Here is a 17943-nt window from a genome sequence, read left to right on the forward strand (position 1 = left end):
CATTAATCAAAGAAGAAAAGCTTTCTATCTCGTTTCTACTCGTGACTTTTTCTCCTGCCCTCTTGACATCACAATTCATGAGAACTTTTTGTGTCTTCAAGGACATCATCCTTCGTGAGTGCGCGTTGCAGAAAACAAAAGCAATCCCCACTTTATGCCACTGCAGCTCAACTCAACACACCGACTGCCGAGAGCAGTCACCTCGTAGGGCTCTACTCCTCGTTACCACCGTCCGGGCCCTCCGTGGCCACGGTACCCGTCATCCCGTCGTCATCTTCGTCAAACGTGTTGAGAGGGACCTCATACAGTCGGATCACAGGCTTGTTGGGGTCTTTGATCAGAACGTACTTCTTGTCTCCATCCTCACCCTCGGCCATGCTCCTGACGAGGTCGACAATGGTACGGACGATACCCCATCCGTTGCTGAAACCCAAGTTCATCTGGCCCGCAAATTCTCTGGGCTTGTATCCCACCACCCCTAGAATGACGTGGTTCGCTGCCGACTTGGGGTTGACCCGCGACACAAATCCGAGTTTCATCTGGTCAGCCTTGGCGAGAATGGCCTGCGTCGTCCATCTTGCGAGCTTGCACGAGTTGTTCTTCATCTCGGTCGCAACGACGGCACCGCGCTGTGACGTCAGCTTGGTACGCCAGTCAAGCGCGCCACCAGCGCCCTGAGCCTTGTGGTCAAACTCGTTGAGCGCCTTGATGACAAGAAATTGATCTTCTCCTGAGATATTGTTCTTGGTCGCGGCGTCGAGTTCCGTGCGGACAATCAGGTTGAGAGGTTCTTCATCACGCTCGAGCGACAGGTCGAAGCGGCGGTACTTGTATGCCTTGGATGCCAAAGGATCCGTCTCGTCGTTGGAGCTGTAGAACGGGTTAGGGTGAGGGAATTCCACCTTGTTGTTTGGGTTCTCGAGCACAGTCTGGAACGCAAAGTTGTGGTTGATCATAGTGGCTTCCATGGCGAGGTTGCTGGGGGTGTTGATGCTGTCTGCCTTGACGCCCGTTTGCGCAGTCGTTGACTCGGCTTCCAAAGGTGCATCGGCGGCGTTCTCGTTGACTGTGACCAGGTCGATGCTGCTGTCGGGTCGCTTGTCGAGGAAGATCTTGTCGCCGTGCTTGAGCACTATAATATCCCAGGAGTAAACCGAGCGCGTAGCACACATGAGCATAGACAGGATATCTGAAGTGGCGAAAATCGTCGCTTCGTCTTTCTCGGCCAGCTCTTGGATGACTGGGTCTGCGGAAGTGGTCACGTTGTACGCCGCACGATCGAGGGACAGGAGTTTGCGCTCGGTGTTCTTCACAGGTGGCTTGTCAAACGACCGGTCGTAGTAGTACAGGAAACCGTAACCATCAAGATCCTCACCGTCCCCGGTCTCGAGGTTAAGTTTGGCAAGTCGGTTGAAGTCGATTTCTTCCTTCATCACCCAGTCTGGGCGGATGTTGACTGATGCATCTCGATTTCGTTGTGGCTTGTCATAATCCCTCCAGCCGAAGCGGCGGCCACGTCCACCACGTCCGCCTCTGTTGTCGTAATACTGTCCTTGCTGTTGCCCTGTCGTCCGGCCTTGTCCTGCTCTTTGGAATGTGCCTCTTCCACCTCGTTGGGCGGCTCCCCGTTGGCCACGCCCACGGAAAACTGCCAGACCACCTCTGCCAAAGCCCCGGGTTTTGTTTGCTGCTCGAGTGTTGTCGACAACAGAGAAGGAAGACTCATCCTCGGCCACCTGCACAGCAAAGAGGGAAGATGTGCCTGCGCCATAGATTTGTTGATCTTGAAAAAGTCAGTTAGCGAGCATTTAAGCGTAATGGAAGACGATGCTCACCTCTGAAATTTCTACCATATTGTCTGCCAGATCGGTCGCGCCCCTCTTTGCCTTCCTGTGTCCAGTCGGCCATACGACCTAACTTGTCGCTTTTCGAGAAAGGAGCGTAAGGTACGCCATCGAGAGTGGTGCTTGAGCTGATTTCTGGGCCCCATTCGTCGTTGACATTGAGGTTGCTGATAACATCAGCAAGACTGATTCCAGGCATGATTGCAAAGATTTGTGATCTGATCAATTGTTGTTCAAGATCAAGCCTTGCACAATAGGGCCCTTGCCCTCGAAACTAAAGAAGGCGAATGCAACTCTTGGCATTGAATTTTGTCCCTTCACAAAAAGGTGCGACCCCGCGCCTGCCTGTTCTCAAGACGTGCGGGAGCTACACCTACTCGCACTGAACAGTCTGTGAGATCTTTGCTTTCGTTGTTGGAGAGTTGTGAAGAATGAAATTCTTCCATCTCTGTCAAAATGATCATATTGTGGTTGCAACACACTTTCAACAAAACTAGCATGGGAATACGGAGTATCTGAACATCACTTATCGCCGTAGCGAAAACCATCAGAACACTGGCGAGCCCAGCGGCTCTCAAACGTACATTAATACCGAGTGCCGCCTCCTGTTGTCCGAAGGAAACATCATGAATACATTTCGTCAATCTCGGCTGTGTAGTCGGTGCCCAATTGATCGTAAGTTTCCGGTTTGGTTGCGAATATACTCGACAAAGCATCGCGAAGTTCAAAATCCTCCATCACTGCACCGAACCCGTAACAACGAACTTTGCTCCTGATAGAATCAATCATGCCCAAGACGTCTTCTCGGGTCAGGGTGGCATAATTCCTGTGACCTTTGAGCGACTGTAAGGCCATAATCGGAGTCACCTGGCCACTAGGGATTGCGCTTCCTTTTAGACTCTGACTCAAATTGAGTAGATTGTTCAATATTTGCACCGACTCGGCATCGGGAACCTTGTGCTCGTACGTTGGGTCCAGACCACCATTAACAGCAGGCGTATGCTGAATATGGCTCGGTGGAGGGCAAGACGCCATCAGAGCATGGCCGGAGAAAACTGCTTCTTCGTCATTGTTTGGCGAATCCATCGATCTTCGCACCAAGTATTCCCCATGATCCCGACAGGTTTGCTCAAGCCTAGACAAAGGTTAGCGTGGCTATAATTGCCTCCGAGGAACAGCGCCACTCACTTAAGAATGAAATCAATCCCTAGTTGCGGCTCTTTCTCGAAGATCCCAGGTACGAGCATTTCCGACATGCCGGGCATATCCGAAATAGCTCCAGGTTCTTGCTTAATCGAGACCTCCTGGATGTCTGGGCCCTGAGGCGAATGGCTATGGTGCGTGGTACCGGGAGAGTGGCCTGATGTGCTCATAGCATTGTTCACGCCCAGGGAATACACGGTCGGTGTTGGTTGGCCCGCTGATCCATAGCCTACAACAGAGCGTCCAGCCATTGAAGTCGGGGGACTGAAAGTCAGGTTGGGTGGACTTAAGGAATTCTCTTCTCGTTTTGGCCGCATGGCAATCACAGCTTTGCGGTTCTCCAGTTCATTTTCGAATTGGATACCTCGATTCATAAGGATTTCTCGCAAGGCCAGGTTTTCGTTTCTTTGGTTCTCGATAACGAGTTGCTGCTGTTTAAGGGTGGCCTCGCGGGCATTCTGCTCAACAAGATACGTTTCTCGTAGCCGCGCCAATTCCATCTCCAGCGCTTTGATATAATTCTCCTTTCTCTCTCGATGTGTCCTAAATAGTGATTTCTTGTCAGAATCTTCATCCGGTTTTCGCTGAACGGCTGCGACCTACCGTTGAGCCTGACGATTTAGCTCCTGCCGCCGCGTCTGTGCTGGTTTGCTGTCCGGCTTCGGCCCCCTTCGTTTTGCTGGCTGTCCATCTAAAGAGACGTTGAGTGCTTGACAGCTTGACTGACCGGACGACACGCCTACCTCTTGTCAACTTCTTATTCATGCCACCAAAGCCCTTGAGTAAGCCCCCGTAGGCGGATCCTTTGGCCTCGCCCACCATACCATTGTCTACTTAGACATAGATCAGTATCCCGGCAGAGAAGTTATGCGCACACATCTTGATTTTGGACATTCGTTATAAAACCATGCCAGCAATAACCAAGTAGACCCATGGATGACTTACTGTATACTGGGACAGCACCGTAGTCTTGACCCGCCCATGGTGAATCCATTTCTGAAGATTGCTGCACATTGGAAAGCATTTGCGGATGCGACGCCATGATATCCAATACAGCGAGCAGACCTCGATCACACGCTTATCCACGACGGTCCTGAACTGTTGGTCCGAAATTGACAAGGTATGCGTGTCCAGCAGCGACAACAGCTAGCTGAAGCACCTAGTCGTTTTGCGGAGTGGCTGTTGACGAACGGCAAGAGACGAGCCGAGGAGGCTGAATGCGGAGAGTTCAGCGGCCAAGCCTTGTCTGCACAGTTCAAGCAATCACAAGTGGTGATTTGCAAGGCGACAGGAATTGCCCAAGATGCTAAACTGGGCAAGGAGAAAATTTAGGACTTCAACATGAGACAAGGTCGATGCCGTTGAGGTCGAAGATGGCGCAGTGGTGGCTCGATGACGGGGGACGTGCGCAACACAATATTTGTGAGCGGGACAAGATTGCTGATCGTGGTAGGTTCGTTTGTGCAACAGGAACGTCGCAAGCAGCCCTTTCGTCAGAGCTAGAGGAGGATCCGAGGAAGATGAAACCACTGCGACCACTGCTGGCAATTGGCACAGGCGGGAACAAGAGTTGAACTGGTTCGATTGACGGGATAAATCGATAAATCGAACTGGATCAGGTATGTCCGATGCAGTTCAATGATTTTCGATGAAGAGCGTTGCGACGAGTAGGTAAGCCTAGTGAGCCGCCAGTCTCGTCAATGGTGGAAGTGTCAATCAAGTACTCGTACTAGTGGAAATGAGCAGCTAAAAGGCCCAGATAGATGCCAAGTCGGCCTTCTGCGCATAACGGTCTGTACCCGTTAAAACCAACAAAGTCGCAGAGCGGGTAAGCGGAGCTGGGCCGGGATGAGCAGGTGCTTGACTGAGGATGGACAGGTAGTGTAGCACATGAGGGACAGTAGAAGCCGGCAGCTTGTGCAATGTGATGTCAAGATATGATAGAGATGGAAATGTGAGAACCATGCAAACCAAAGGCGCAAGTGCAATGGATACTACCTGTAGATTACCTCGGGTGATGATGGGGCAGCAACCTCAGGCACAAGTAGTCAGCCGCATGTATGCGTCTTACCATGACATGACCGCACATGGGGAAGATTTCCAGAAGAGCATTTCTGTACGAGGTACATGTCTCTGACACAGAGCACGAAAGTCTCTTCCATATTATCGAAGCGGGATTGGTGGATGGTGGAAGATGAAGGTAGTATTGTACCTTAGGCCTTCAAAGCCCCAGAGTTGTGCTGTGTAACCAGCTCAGGCCCACAGGCACAGCCTCACAAGTACCTCAAGGGTATGGAGTAACCTAGAATACGCACATGCGCGGAGTCCCTAGGGGCCCAGCGCCGCCTAATACCTACCTGGAAGAACGATGCAGGGGTCCCTAATAAGGGGAATGGGATCTTTTGTTGGTCCCTGTAACTCCCGCCAGCAGTCAGCATGACGACTGGTTAGCCATGGCGAAGCAAGAACTCACGCGTTTCGAATATCCATCCCTAAAGGCATTGAATAGTCCCCTCCGACAACTAGACTCATATCTTGTCTTTCTTCCGTCTGGTTCGGGACGTCACGGCTGTCCTCGAGATCACAATTCAATACATGGACGTCTGCATAGTCCTCGTTCGACACACTGGAAACAACGATGGGCTGATGATAGAAGGAGCACAGAGTGCACACCGTAGCGAGAACTCGCCCTCAGCGAAGAGCGAAGCCAGCCGCGACAGAACAATTTATAGCATGAGTTGAGAGGAGGGACAGCTCTCCCCCGGTACTTACCTGGGCAGGTAGATAGAGACCAGTAAATACTGCAGTTTTGATCCAAGTTACTCCCCCCTCGTGGCATCTCGTATCTCAGCATCACCACCGACTTGACGCAGGGATGATTCAGGGCCGTCGTCGGGATTGGTGGATACTGAGGTGGCTACATTGTATTTGGCACTTTGATTTGGAATTTTGTACCATCATTCAAATCCACTAGCAAGTCCAACATCTTCACTCCGTTCTCCTAATCGCGTCCTGTATCTCCATGTCACAAATCACAAACGGCTGGTTGCTGCCGTTCTAGAATTGGCCTTCTGCTTGGCGGGTTGAGCCATCGTCGACCTCGGAGCAGGCGATGTCCATCCTCATCAATGGCAACTGAACGGCCTGATGCCTCGAGGGACTTTTCAACATGCGAAGTCTTAGTTCACATTACCGCGCCATCTTCCGCACAAGACGATGCCCGATTTACATCCGTCGCAGCAGCACTCCTAAATTTCCAGCCCGCGAAGAGAGCAAAGGTAGCCGAACTAGATTTCATTTCTTCCCACCCCGTTCCCACCAATACAGAGATCAACGCAACTGAACAAGAGCCCTTCCCAAAGCAGAGGTAGGTTGTCGTCGTCTGCGGTGATGTCTCTTCGTTAGGCTCAATGCCAGCGCATTCTTTATCGCGCCTAATTCCCATTCCCCCAGTCTGCCTTTCAAATGCGCCATACAACTGACCTCTTGCCTAGACAATCACACAAACCTGAAGCTGAAGCAGCCAGACATTCTCTGAACGACCAGGCACTAGGTTGCAACTCAGAGCACACTGTCTTGCAGCCAGCAGGATATGCTTGCCCAGAGGCATTGCCCTTTGCCAATGTCTCCGGCGCGCTGCCTTCGAGATCACCTGAGGCGTGGCCTCATAATCGAACCGCCGCCAACACTGGATATTCGACTGGGCATCTAGTTCCTCATCACTCAGAGAATTGCAATATCTACGAGAAGAGGAGGTGTCCTAAACGGCGACGTCTCCTTGCTCCCGAAAATGAGCATTCTGTGGGCTGTGGGCAGCCTCTTCAATACAATCCATGTATAAACACGCAGCACCTGGACGCTCCCAGGGTGCGTCCTGCAGATAATTCTAGTTCTTTGCCGTCCACAATGTCGCCTTCGCAACCACTTCACTGGCAAGCTCCGACTTGCAATAACAGGGCTACTGTGCCAGGATTCGAGCCGGCGATAGGCTTCTCCAGTCCAATTTACCCTGTCATGGGCCGACCTGATGAAGAGATTTCTCAGCAAACACCTACCCGCCACCGGCACGGAGAAGGGTTGACCAACTCTCAGCCGCTTGACAGAGCTCGTCAGCCACGGCATAGACAGAGTTTTCCCTCCCAACTTTCTGATCAGATCCACGGGCCGAATCCTCAAGGTGGCCACGCAAGATTTGTCACTCACGTCACCAAAACTTTACGAAAGCTAGCTGTACGGGTGCCGCTTTCAAAACACTTTTACCCATATTGCGTCACTAGGGACGTCCGTGTATTAGAAAGAGGATATTGGGAGTTCTTGGTTGGAATAATCGAGTCTCCGACGACACCGGATCCGAGACAGGCACAACAAAAGCGTCGCAACGATGAACCTATCTCTCTGTGTTCGGGGAGAGACTTCCTTCAGCTTTGGAGGAATGTGTCTCGTTTCATAAAGGACGGCAAGGCGGGATGGGGAACATCTATAGTAAGGAAACAGGTTCGACGAGGTCTCTGGAGAATCCGACTATTCACCTGGGCTGAAATCCTTGGGCATATCTGGCTGGTGCTGTGGGTTCTGTCGGACAAATTGATTGAAAACATCCCCATGCACTGGATAGATGGACGTGGGACCGCTGTTGTCACCATGTCGGGGAGGAAGCAGAGAAGGAATGGTCGTTATATTTGGGCACCCAAGAGTACTGAGGGCGAGCGAGGCTGCTGGGGGATGCGGAAGCTGGAGATGGTCTGACGACTACATCTGATTCCATCTAGTGATGTGTAGGTATATATGAAGGCAAGACCAAGTCTATGGATTTGATCTACGACCCAGTCTTGGGGGTCTCTTTGCAATGAATACTTGGACTCCTCAGACTCCCCATCGTCATAGCGAGAGCAGAGGGCAATGTACCTTGGGTACCTACTGACAACTGTAGTCCGCAGCGGTGCCTCGGAGCATCTGGTGAAGGTAACCCTGCTCGGTAAAGTCTTGGCGGGGTCATCTAGTCCGGTTAGGTACTAGTGCCTAGTTAGAGGGAACTCTCCTTAGTAAGTTTAGCGGGCAGGCCTTGCTCGCATCTGACTGGGGTTCGCTCTTATGACTCGTAGAGCCGGCGCATCAACTCGTACTCGTGCTCAGTCAAGCCTTCACATGCATGTGAAGATTTGTTCACTTCCGCCTCTCTACTCCCCGTTGCTGGACTTCCTAGGTCTGAACATCCTCTTATTACACCTCCCTTTCTCTACAGGTTTATCCTTCCTCGTTACCCTTGACTCCCGCTCACTTTGTCCACCTTTGCCCCTCCTACAGTTGCGCAATAGCTTCGGCCCGCCCAAAGAGACGAGCGTCCCAACAGATCTCCAATACAACATTCAACCACAAGGAGCAAGGTGAATCGTTGGTCAACCTTCAGCGCAATACCAGGTCCATGCTAGCATTCGACCCAAGTTCTCGAAGCCGACCACTTTGCTGAACTTGCCGAGAATTCGCTCGAGAATACCCGCCTCAACCACTATTCACTACCGCTCTTCGAGTCTATTTCCACCTACCACGTCAGATCCTCATATAGCCCACCCATCTGAGGACAACCTGTGGTCGAGGCTGCATCTTGCAGCCTAGAAGAGGTGGCGCAGTGGCATCACGTGGATGTTGGCAACACAAAGCATGTCGTCCCATGGTGGACAGCCGAATTTCCCATTCGGATGTAGGAAACACCCTGTCAGATCCAAAGCATTCCGGGAAGCTTGACTTACTTTTTACTTGTAGATCAACAAGAGAATATACACGGATTAGGTCTGCCTGAATTCATCACTCCAGGCCCTCCACCAGGTCAGCCCTTGCTCAATGCAACCGAAAACCAGAATCTCGATTCCTTCTTCAACGACTTCGACCAGAATGCCCCTGCAAAACATTTTTCTCAATTCGTTCCTACGGGACACGACCAATACTTTGGCATACCACCTTTGTTCGTTGGGTCAGAGACCGATTTGGGACCTCAGTCTATGATTGCTCCCAATCCATTGCAGAGCGGAGGGTTTCAGTATGGCAGCGACATGCTTGGGCATGATCTCAACAACTTTCGCCACACAAGTATCGGACACCCTGGCATGCACAGTCACTTGTACGGCGATCCGTCCATGCAGAATCCTATACCCAATCATATCCAGCCAGTAACCTCAATGCAACCGGCTTTTGGAGCTACATGGCAGCAACAAGACTTCCACCAGCCCGCAATGCCAAACCCCCAGCAGCCGAATCGGCAACCGATGGCTTTTGGTACCGATGCTCGATTTCAGCCCAACGGCTATGCGGCCCCTCATAATCCCTCTGATCCGGATCTTCCCAATGGAATGAAAATTCACCCTATGGATTTTTTTGAGCCGACGAGTGGAAGTACCACCCAACCAAACACTCGGCCGAGCACCAGGCCCAATACGCAGCCATCAAGTCCCAATTGGCAAAAGAAGAGGACTTTTGACGACTTCCAGCAAGATCAGCCCAATCAGACAGGATTGAATCTACCGACGAATGGGCAGCAGAGCATTACCCTGACTCAACCAAGCTCTCGGAAACGAGGTTCTATGACAAAAAGCGACAAGGCCAAAAGTACACAGCCACCTACGCCGCTCTCGCACCACAAATCACAGACGCCCGTAAAGAGTGAAGGCGACGATCACGAAGAAGATGCCGAGGCAGAAGAGGAAGACGAAGCCACTCCCGAACAACTAAGCTCGTCCTCACCCACTCGGGGGCGCCGGAGGATCACTGCTCCCCCACAGTCAAAAGCTGCCCAGAAAAAGAAGGCTAGTTCAAATACGACATCATCTCCGACCAAGCCCGGACCTAGAGTGAAGATGGTTGCTAGGAAAATTGTCAGTAGTAGAGTTCCACTCACCCAGGAACAGAGGAAAGCCAACCACACGAATTCCGAACAGCGTCGTCGCGACGCTACCGCCAGAGCCTACGCTGAACTGTACGACCTGGTACCCGAACTTGAGGATCACGGTAAACAGAGTACGATGAAAAAGCTCGAAGTTGTTGTGGCGAAGGTCCTTCGCGTCAAGCAAACGGTGTACGAATTAAGGATGAAGCTTGGCCTTGACATTCACACCGGCAGGCCCAAAGACCTCAACGACGCAAATGCACAATGATACTGATGACTGGCACTGGTGGAATTTACATTGGACAGGATGGTAGACGTGGTGGTCGTGCAGCCAAAGAAAATCCATGAATTCTCTGTATATTCCCGGTGTCAAACCAATAACGACGTGCCCCTGGTCTTCACGACTGATGTGGCCAATGACACAAGTCAGAGGCGCAACCAATGACTAGGCACGATTTATCTCCTTGCTGTGATCTACCTCAAGTTTTGTTTTCCAACAACGATACCCCCCCTTCGATTCTGAGATGAACTGAACTGCCACCGTCGGCATTGATGCATAGGCCAGCTTGGACACACAGGTGGCAAAAATGAGCGATGAACCTTTTTTTTTATTTTCTTTCCGACAACTTCTTGGTACAGAGTACCGCAAAATATGGGAGTGCCACTGCCTAGATAATCTCTAGGACCAGGTGGGAGATGTGGTTAGCAAGTCACGCGGGCTCGGACAGTTCGACTGACTGCACAAGAAGGAGGAGGAGGACGACGACGACGACGACGAAGAGACCTTTTTGGTGGACAGAGGGGGGAAGAGTGTGTGTGTGTGTGTGTGAGAGAGAGAGAGAGAGAGAGAGAGATGGGATCATTTCGTGGAGATAACAAAAAGATTACCACTCTCCGACAGGCGTGGAGAGTGTGACTGTAATATGGTTGTGTATATACGCAAGAACCTCGGGGTCTTTCTTGGTGGGTTCAGCACACATACCATTCAGGATACCAATACGATACTACCTACACATCCCAGCCTAGGCGTTGACATTTCTCTCTCAAAAGCCGTGCCAACATCCCTCCGTCCCCGTTCGCATGAACATTCACACCCCCATTCAACAGCTCCGCGACCTCGATGGCCTTTCTTGCCCAGAACTGTGGCTGTCTATAATGAGCACGGTATGCATCGTCGTCACCACCACCACCACCATCAGCATCGCCATCACGGTCCTCGTCGTGGCCACCGTGGCGTCCGCCCTTGTGCTTTTGACAGGCCGCCATTTCAGAATCAGTCTCTGTTTCACTAGACGCCACGTATAGGTCAATGGAGAGATTGAACAGTGTGGTGGCAAGCCATTCGAGCTCTTCCGCCGGATACGCCTCGTGATCCTGCACGGGAGAACAAGGCACCGCCGCCGCCGAACGGGCAAGACCCAAAGCTTGATCCACGACCGTGTCGACCGTGACCAGCCCAATCTCATCTTCCGTGTCGACGACGGCAAATTCGTCGCGGTGCCCGTCCAGGAGGACCTGGACGACGCATCGGATCCAGCGTGACGCTTGCGAGAGGTCGTAGCCGGACTGGGTGCGGATCCCCTGGATGAGCGTCGAGAGCAGCTGGGTCACCGCTGAGGTTGGAAACTGCACTGGAGGGTCCATCGCGTCGCCGCCCGGGGAGTTACGACAAGCAGCGGACAGAATCATGTCTGCCAAACACGAGTAAGTCTTTCTTGGAGGCTGAAGCTGGGTGATCTGGCCCAGGAGGCTGCGAAGTGAAAAAAAGTCACGACGATGGCTCGTGGCGGCCGGGTCTGTGGCCGTCAGGAACAGAAGTGCTTCGAAAGCGAGAGGTGAAATCGAGATGAGTTTCTGCTTCATGTCTTCTGCTGTCCTCCGGGACTCATCTCCTGGCAGCTCCTGCAACTTGCGCTGCATGGTCGAGAATCTGTCGAACGCGTTCCGATAAAGCAACTCCTTGATATCTCTAGGCGAGGGAGGTGACTTGCTGAGATACGAGGTTTTCGGAATGTCTTCAACCGTCCAGGACGGAGAGGCTGACCTTGCTTCACCCACATAGAGAGCTACTTGCAGGGCCCACATGTCAAGTTCGTTTTTGAGTTGTTCTTCGGACGGAGCACCTGCTCGAACATCGGAGACGACAGCAAACTGGAGTATGTTTAGATCCGGTCGAAGTTCTCAATCCAAATTCTTAGTCCTACCTGACACGAATACTGCAGAATGTCGATCAAGTATCTTGCTGGCCAGGAGTTATGATTCTGGGCTGCACAACTGAAGGCTGTCTTTTGGAACCATCTACATTCTTGGAGTGGTACCCCTTTCCCGCCAGAGGTGTTTTGACTTAGTGTCGAAGCTGAGCACGGTCAGTATCAAGACAGCCAAGGCCTTCAAGCTCGATCGTACCGAACTTGAACACTCCACACAGCCTCCGATGAAGCTCATCCTGACCTTCACTTGGCTCCGAAAGAGCCAAGATCAGAAGCCGAGCCGTAAATCTTGAACCGTCAGTGGCATGTACATGGGGTTTTATTCCAACGCACCTCAGCAGAGCATATGCATCAACTTCCGGTGGAAGGTTCTCTCTGTACTTGTCCAATATCCGTTGAAGCAACTGTGCTGCCTGGGGTTTCGTGCCATGTCGTAGAGCTTCGGCAACAGCAACGAAGAGAATCCGATTTCGATCGTCGTGCACCATCGACAGAGAACTTAATGCAGAACGCACTGGGATTCATCAGTTTAAAGTCAACCGGAGATCGTGTGGACTCACCTTCGGCGTCATCGCCTTTCCGAAGTGCTAGGCAATAGTGGAGATATCGGCCGAGGAAGTGTTGTTTCCCTCTCGTTGACATGGTATTCCAAGCCTTGGAAGCAGCCTCCACGTCAGACAGGTCTAGGTAACACTGCATGACCTTTCTGTGCACGATTAGCCAAGTTCCTGCAACTGGGAAGTGGATCGTGTATACCTCTCGACTTTGCAAGCATTCTCAACATGCACACCGCCAGAGAAGAGCCCATGCTGGGCAGCACGACACCATTCTACCGCATCCTGTTTTGCATCCTGGTTGAACGAGTCTTCAACTCGTTTCCAGAGAAGCTACTAGAGTCAGAGAACAGAACTCCTACCCATACCAGCTTGCAACTCACAACAAATGCGCTTTGCGCAGCTTCCGGCCCCATGTTCACGCGTCCTGCCGACTGGATTTGATTGAACCGACATGATGTTTGATCATGGATCCTCGATGGGCTGCTAGGCCCCGAGAGAGTCATGATCCAGACCAAAACTATAATGGCACTGTCTACCCAGTCGTGCTCTTCTCCGACCACCAATCTTGTCGTGATGTAAGTCATCAGAGCCTCGATGGCATGGTGAATGCTGTGAAGAATGTATGTCAGCATTGCAACTTGTGGAGACGAAATCAGCCTCACCTCAATGATTTTAGATAGTGAACATAATGCATGATCCTAGCACGATCAGTACTCTGCGTCACAGATTATCCGGTATAGGTAATACCCACAATCTGTGGTTCGACAGGATTAAATGGGCGGATCGAACCAGCTTCAAAAACTCTTGATAGGTCAGTACGATGGTAATACCTGAATGTGACGAGCTCCTACCTTGATAAAATGCGTCGACATCCGTCCTGCCATCCTCCTTGTGAATCTCCAGCTGGAGGACAATGACACAGGCCTTATGACCAAATTCCTGGACTAATCAGCCTGTGAAAGTCTCGACAATCGAGAGGTCCCCACTTCTTTCAACTTCACCATGACCCTGCAAGCCTCGTCACGGTCTTCGAAATCTTGACTAGAACGTAGAGCTCTTACTGGTTGCAACTTCAGCAAAGGCTGCGTATCAATCGCCCGAAAAGCAGAAGTCCAGCCTTACCAAGCGTGTGCAACAAAGCGAGTCTCATTTCGTGTACGTCAGCATCTACAACGCCCGCATCGTATTGATCTGAAAGTTCGCAACCTCTTCGTAGCCACTTTGTTGCTACATGGCCTTGCCTTGGATTCTGATCGAGGCGATCACTTCCAATCTCATAGCACAGGTCGATCAAACCTCTGACGACTCCGAGGTCGATATTTGACTCAACAGCTTCGAGCTGTGCATTGAAGTGATCCGCAAGTTCGATACGGTCTTGCTTCCATGCCTGTTTGTGGTCAAAACCTCGCCCGTCAAAGATGTAAGGGCATGTTACGAACCAGCGCGATCCGTACGAGTAAATATTCCGCACGCAAAGCGTTGCTTAGCACAGCTTCGCCATTATTGTCATCTTGTTTGATCTCACTCAGTTCTTCGTCTTTCGCCGCCAAATGCTCCACAATTCGAGCACCGAGATCGAACAATCCAGCATCTAGTAAAATGTGTGAGTAACGACCAAAGCACTGGTTTTCTCGATGATCAATTGTACCGAGGCAGCTTTTCGAGGTCTTCAGAGCGTGCCGGAAGAGGTTGAAAGCATCTGTTGGCATGTGAGATTGCACCCAGAGTCGACAGGAAGTAGTCAACTTTACTCTTTCCATGGGACCTCGAAGCGCTCTCGACAAGGAAGTAGGAGAAACATCGTACTGCTCGCCGAGATCAGTCAGGGAGGTCGAGGTATGGAGTTGGAACATGTTACTGGTCGCCAGATGCTTCGGATCTTGTGTTCCATCACTCTTGCCTAATCTGCAGCACGTGTTCCACAATGAAACTCCGATCCGATCGAAGTCAACCCGTTGCTGAGGTGAGAGGTCTTTGCGAGGGAGAGGCAAAGCTTGGACATATGATAACGTGTCTGCAATGGTTTGGGATGGAGCATCGACGTCCTTTTCGAGGACATGCTGTAGATGTAGTGCAAAGTCTTACTCCTCTATTAGTCGGACGCAAAGAATTCTCAGGCATACGTACCGAGTACAGATCGCACTTTGCTTGCAATATCTTGGATGGGCATTGCAGATGATGGCGGGGACCTTTCAGAATGCGAGAAATCGTCTGGTGCTACGAAAGAGGGCGAAGGGACTCAAGCCGTGATGGATGACGAGGTCAGGTAAGAAGTGCACCACCACCTGAAATCCCAACCTTCAATTTTCACGAAAAGCACCAAACATAGAGAAAAGGAGAGAGTCTCAGCCAGCACGTTTATTCAAGTTTTTTGTTTACCCGCTTTTAATGGCATGATATACATAAGGTATTGCCATCTGGCATCCTTTAATGCTTTGGCGGATTCATGGGCAAGAAATTGCCGACAATCAAGGATGGTCTGTAGTTCTACATCAGCATCCTGCCAGAAACAAAATCAAGTATACTCACATATTGTGGTTGTCTCGTCGAATCGTGAAAGAAAAACAACAGGGGATCTCTTCTCCCTGTCCACCATTGGCGTTTGGCGTTCGTAGCATACAGCTCGTCAACATAGCCTTCTGCTGCTGATCAAAGCAGATCGCACAGAACTTCTCCCAGTAGCTAACCAGCTGGTCCTCGACGATGATCTCGTGAATTGCAAGTTTACCCTATAAAGTCATTAGCAGGCCTCCAAGCCGCCATATTTTGCGGACTTACATCACGGAGGCTCTCGATAGGCACATTTATCAACTCTGCCATCTCTTTGTTGCCTCTAAAGATCTCTCCGGTCCTGCGCCAACAGCACGCCGGTATCGCCATACTAGCGAAAATCCGATCGTACTCCATCAAACTCCTCTCGAACCACATCTCGACCAGCACAAGCTCAATATCGGTCAAGCTCTGCATTCTCTCTCGGAACTTCGGCCTGAACTGATCTAGCTGCATCAAGATCTTGTGACGTGACGACTGTTTCATGTTCTTCTCCATGTACTTGTTGAGCCGGGCATAACCATTGACGTAGTTGAAAGGTCTGAGCATTCCGGCGTCGTACTTGGCTTTGAGTAGTTTTTGCATCCGTTCCTCTGGTGGTTCTGCCCCGGTCGGATCTGCTGCCATCATGTAGTATTTCTCTCGCGCCTTGTCCGAAACGGGCTTCACGCTGGACGGTCTAGAAATCAAGGCTCCGTGAGCAGCATTGTTCTGAGCCGCGGTCGAACCGTCAAGTTGTTGTTCCTGTGGGAGCATGGTCTCAGGAGGATGCACACCGAGCGTTGATGCCGCCATGGTGTTCATGAAAGACGGGTCGTTGAACGGCCCTTGAAACTCGTCCGTGGAATACATGCCGGTCTCTTCAAATAAACTGTTGCTGAGGAAGTCGTTGAGCAAATTGTACTCGTCCGTGACCTCGTTAGCATTAAACATATAATTTGGGTGGAAGGTATGCATGTCGTGAAATCTGTTCTGAACTCCGAGCCACGGGTCATTATAATTGAAATCTAACCCCGGCATTAGTGCGCGTCGAGCTCAGACATGTGCCTTACTCACGAGGTTGGGCGTTTCCATTGAGCCCTACTGTTGGCGTCGGCGCATTTGGATTCGAGACTGGCATCGTGTCATTCGTGGAGGGTCTCAGCCCAATGCTATTCTCTTGCAGAATATTGTGGCCGGATTCATCAATCAGCGCGGGTGCAGGCACGGAGCTTGGTGCCGTGGGAAATTCATCCTTTGGAGGAGAATTGTCGTCGACCCCCGTAGCAGTATCTGAATCGGTCTTTGATTTCTTTTGATATCCGTGTCCGTCTCTTGGCTCGTCATGACACAGATGTCCGATGTTTCTCTTGATGCAGCGCTTGCAGGGTCGATCCTAAGACATGCCCCATCGAAGGAGCTCGCGTCAGCCTGTGGTCCTTGAGAAGCTCTCGCCATGGCAGTTCAGGCGCAATATAATGGAGACGAAGGGTGTCGTACAGAATCGCAGGTCATATGCTGTGTATCCCACCGAAAGTACTGTGTTAGCCTACCCGATGTCTCACTACACACTCGAAACTCGGTGCTGCTGGGGACAGGTTTGAGACCGGGCTTACCGAGCGACGGCAATAGACACAAGCTACACGCAGAAAGCGCACAGTCAGTAGAGCACACGACCGAGATGCTGGAATTTAGACACGCACCATGATTCACTTTGCGCTTCTTCTTTGGTTGGTCGGACGGGGAGGCTTGATTTGCTTTGCGCTGAGTCGCAGAAGGGGTACCGCCCGTCGAGAGCGACGTCTGGGTGTCTGCGCTCGTGTCCATGCCATTGCCTGCATAATCAGGCCCATCTCTGAGATCTGACATGGTAGGCGATTTGGCAACCGGCCGGAGACTGGACGAGGCTTAGAGGTGGAATTGCGGGTCGAGGTGGTAGGCGACACGATCGCATGCGTTCATGCTCATGGCATGCAGTGCGCACCAGGGCCAGAACAAGGAAGGGAGTGATTTACGTGAACATGAACAAGGTTGTGAACTTGTGATACAGAATGAATGAACAACATCGGCGAAGTAGCGAGCATCGAGAAAGCTGCAAACCCGTGGGCCTCGAGCCGACCCCAAGCGCAATCGAGCGCACCCCGCAATCACCCAATTCTGGACGAGTATCTGTACGTAAAATGTCCAATTACCTGGTACGAGTAGTAACTAATGCTCTTCACCAGCCGCCGAGGTCCCTGAGTCGGCGAAAGTTCGATCCTCTGCATTTGTTACTCCAGACCCAGACCTTAGCCTCGCACAGACGGACTTTGTCGAGCCCTTGCAGAACCCAACCATCAAATGGCACCATCAGTGCGGATGCGCGCACTTATGGCATCTCGCTTGAATGGATCATCGGCCCATCGAACTTACTACTTTGCAGCATCACGGATAGCAGCACGCTGTGGATATCCGGCGTGATGTGGACGTACGGATACATCCTGATGATGCTGTCAAGGTCTAGATGAGGAGCCATTCTGCTCCGTATCATCGTATACACCAAGACCACTGGGGTTTTGATTGGAGCCACTACTGATTACATGCCCATCCCATGCCCAAAACCATCAACGGCCGTTGATGTGCGCAAAGTAGCGTCGCTTGCATTGTGTCCATTAACTCCTTGAATGATAATCGATCACCCAAATCGTAGTGATCACTCACTTCGAGGTATTTTTGAGATATTC

The 17943-nt window shown here is 51.4% G+C and overlaps 6 protein-coding genes across 6 annotated transcripts; 3 read left to right on the forward strand and 3 right to left on the reverse strand.

Annotated features, from left to right (window-relative positions):
* Nucleotides 1-212: 212 nt before the first annotated feature.
* Nucleotides 213-4089, reverse strand: PV08_00976 (eukaryotic translation initiation factor 3 subunit D; the record flags this gene model as incomplete). The annotated part of the gene is made up of 8 exons (XM_016375341.1): nucleotides 213-1783; nucleotides 1836-2062; nucleotides 2233-2325; nucleotides 2479-2979; nucleotides 3033-3590; nucleotides 3651-3738; nucleotides 3791-3877; nucleotides 3993-4089. The coding sequence occupies 8 exons, from the start codon at nucleotides 4087-4089 to the stop codon at nucleotides 213-215; spliced, it is 3222 nt and encodes a 1073-aa protein (XP_016240617.1).
* Nucleotides 4090-6175: 2086 nt separating this feature from the next.
* PV08_00977 (uncharacterized protein) lies at nucleotides 6176-6418 on the forward strand (the record flags this gene model as incomplete). The annotated part of the gene is made up of 1 exon (XM_016375342.1): nucleotides 6176-6418. One exon carries the CDS (start codon nucleotides 6176-6178, stop codon nucleotides 6416-6418), a length of 243 nt encoding a protein of 80 aa, XP_016240618.1.
* A 535-nt stretch (nucleotides 6419-6953) lies between these two features.
* PV08_00978 (uncharacterized protein) lies at nucleotides 6954-7793 on the forward strand (the record flags this gene model as incomplete). Its single annotated transcript, XM_016375343.1, has 1 exon — nucleotides 6954-7793. One exon carries the CDS (start codon nucleotides 6954-6956, stop codon nucleotides 7791-7793), a length of 840 nt encoding a protein of 279 aa, XP_016240619.1.
* A 912-nt stretch (nucleotides 7794-8705) lies between these two features.
* PV08_00979 (uncharacterized protein) lies at nucleotides 8706-10192 on the forward strand (the record flags this gene model as incomplete). The annotated part of the gene is made up of 2 exons (XM_016375344.1): nucleotides 8706-8745; nucleotides 8808-10192. 2 exons carry the CDS (start codon nucleotides 8706-8708, stop codon nucleotides 10190-10192), a joined length of 1425 nt encoding a protein of 474 aa, XP_016240620.1.
* Nucleotides 10193-10932: 740 nt separating this feature from the next.
* Nucleotides 10933-14861, reverse strand: PV08_00980 (uncharacterized protein; the record flags this gene model as incomplete). Its single annotated transcript, XM_016375345.1, has 13 exons — nucleotides 10933-12075; nucleotides 12129-12280; nucleotides 12331-12648; nucleotides 12695-12840; nucleotides 12891-13021; nucleotides 13072-13300; nucleotides 13354-13389; nucleotides 13443-13630; nucleotides 13678-13751; nucleotides 13814-14078; nucleotides 14131-14282; nucleotides 14340-14771; nucleotides 14819-14861. 13 exons carry the CDS (start codon nucleotides 14859-14861, stop codon nucleotides 10933-10935), a joined length of 3309 nt encoding a protein of 1102 aa, XP_016240621.1.
* A 257-nt stretch (nucleotides 14862-15118) lies between these two features.
* On the reverse strand, nucleotides 15119-17089 carry PV08_00981 (uncharacterized protein; the record flags this gene model as incomplete). The annotated part of the gene is made up of 6 exons (XM_016375346.1): nucleotides 15119-15170; nucleotides 15221-15420; nucleotides 15470-16248; nucleotides 16298-16616; nucleotides 16837-16859; nucleotides 16924-17089. The coding sequence occupies 6 exons, from the start codon at nucleotides 17087-17089 to the stop codon at nucleotides 15119-15121; spliced, it is 1539 nt and encodes a 512-aa protein (XP_016240622.1).
* Nucleotides 17090-17943: the final 854 nt, after the last annotated feature.

Source organism: Exophiala spinifera (assembly GCF_000836115.1).
Source record: "Exophiala spinifera strain CBS 89968 unplaced genomic scaffold supercont1.1, whole genome shotgun sequence".
Lineage (NCBI taxonomy): Eukaryota > Fungi > Ascomycota > Eurotiomycetes > Chaetothyriales > Herpotrichiellaceae > Exophiala > Exophiala spinifera.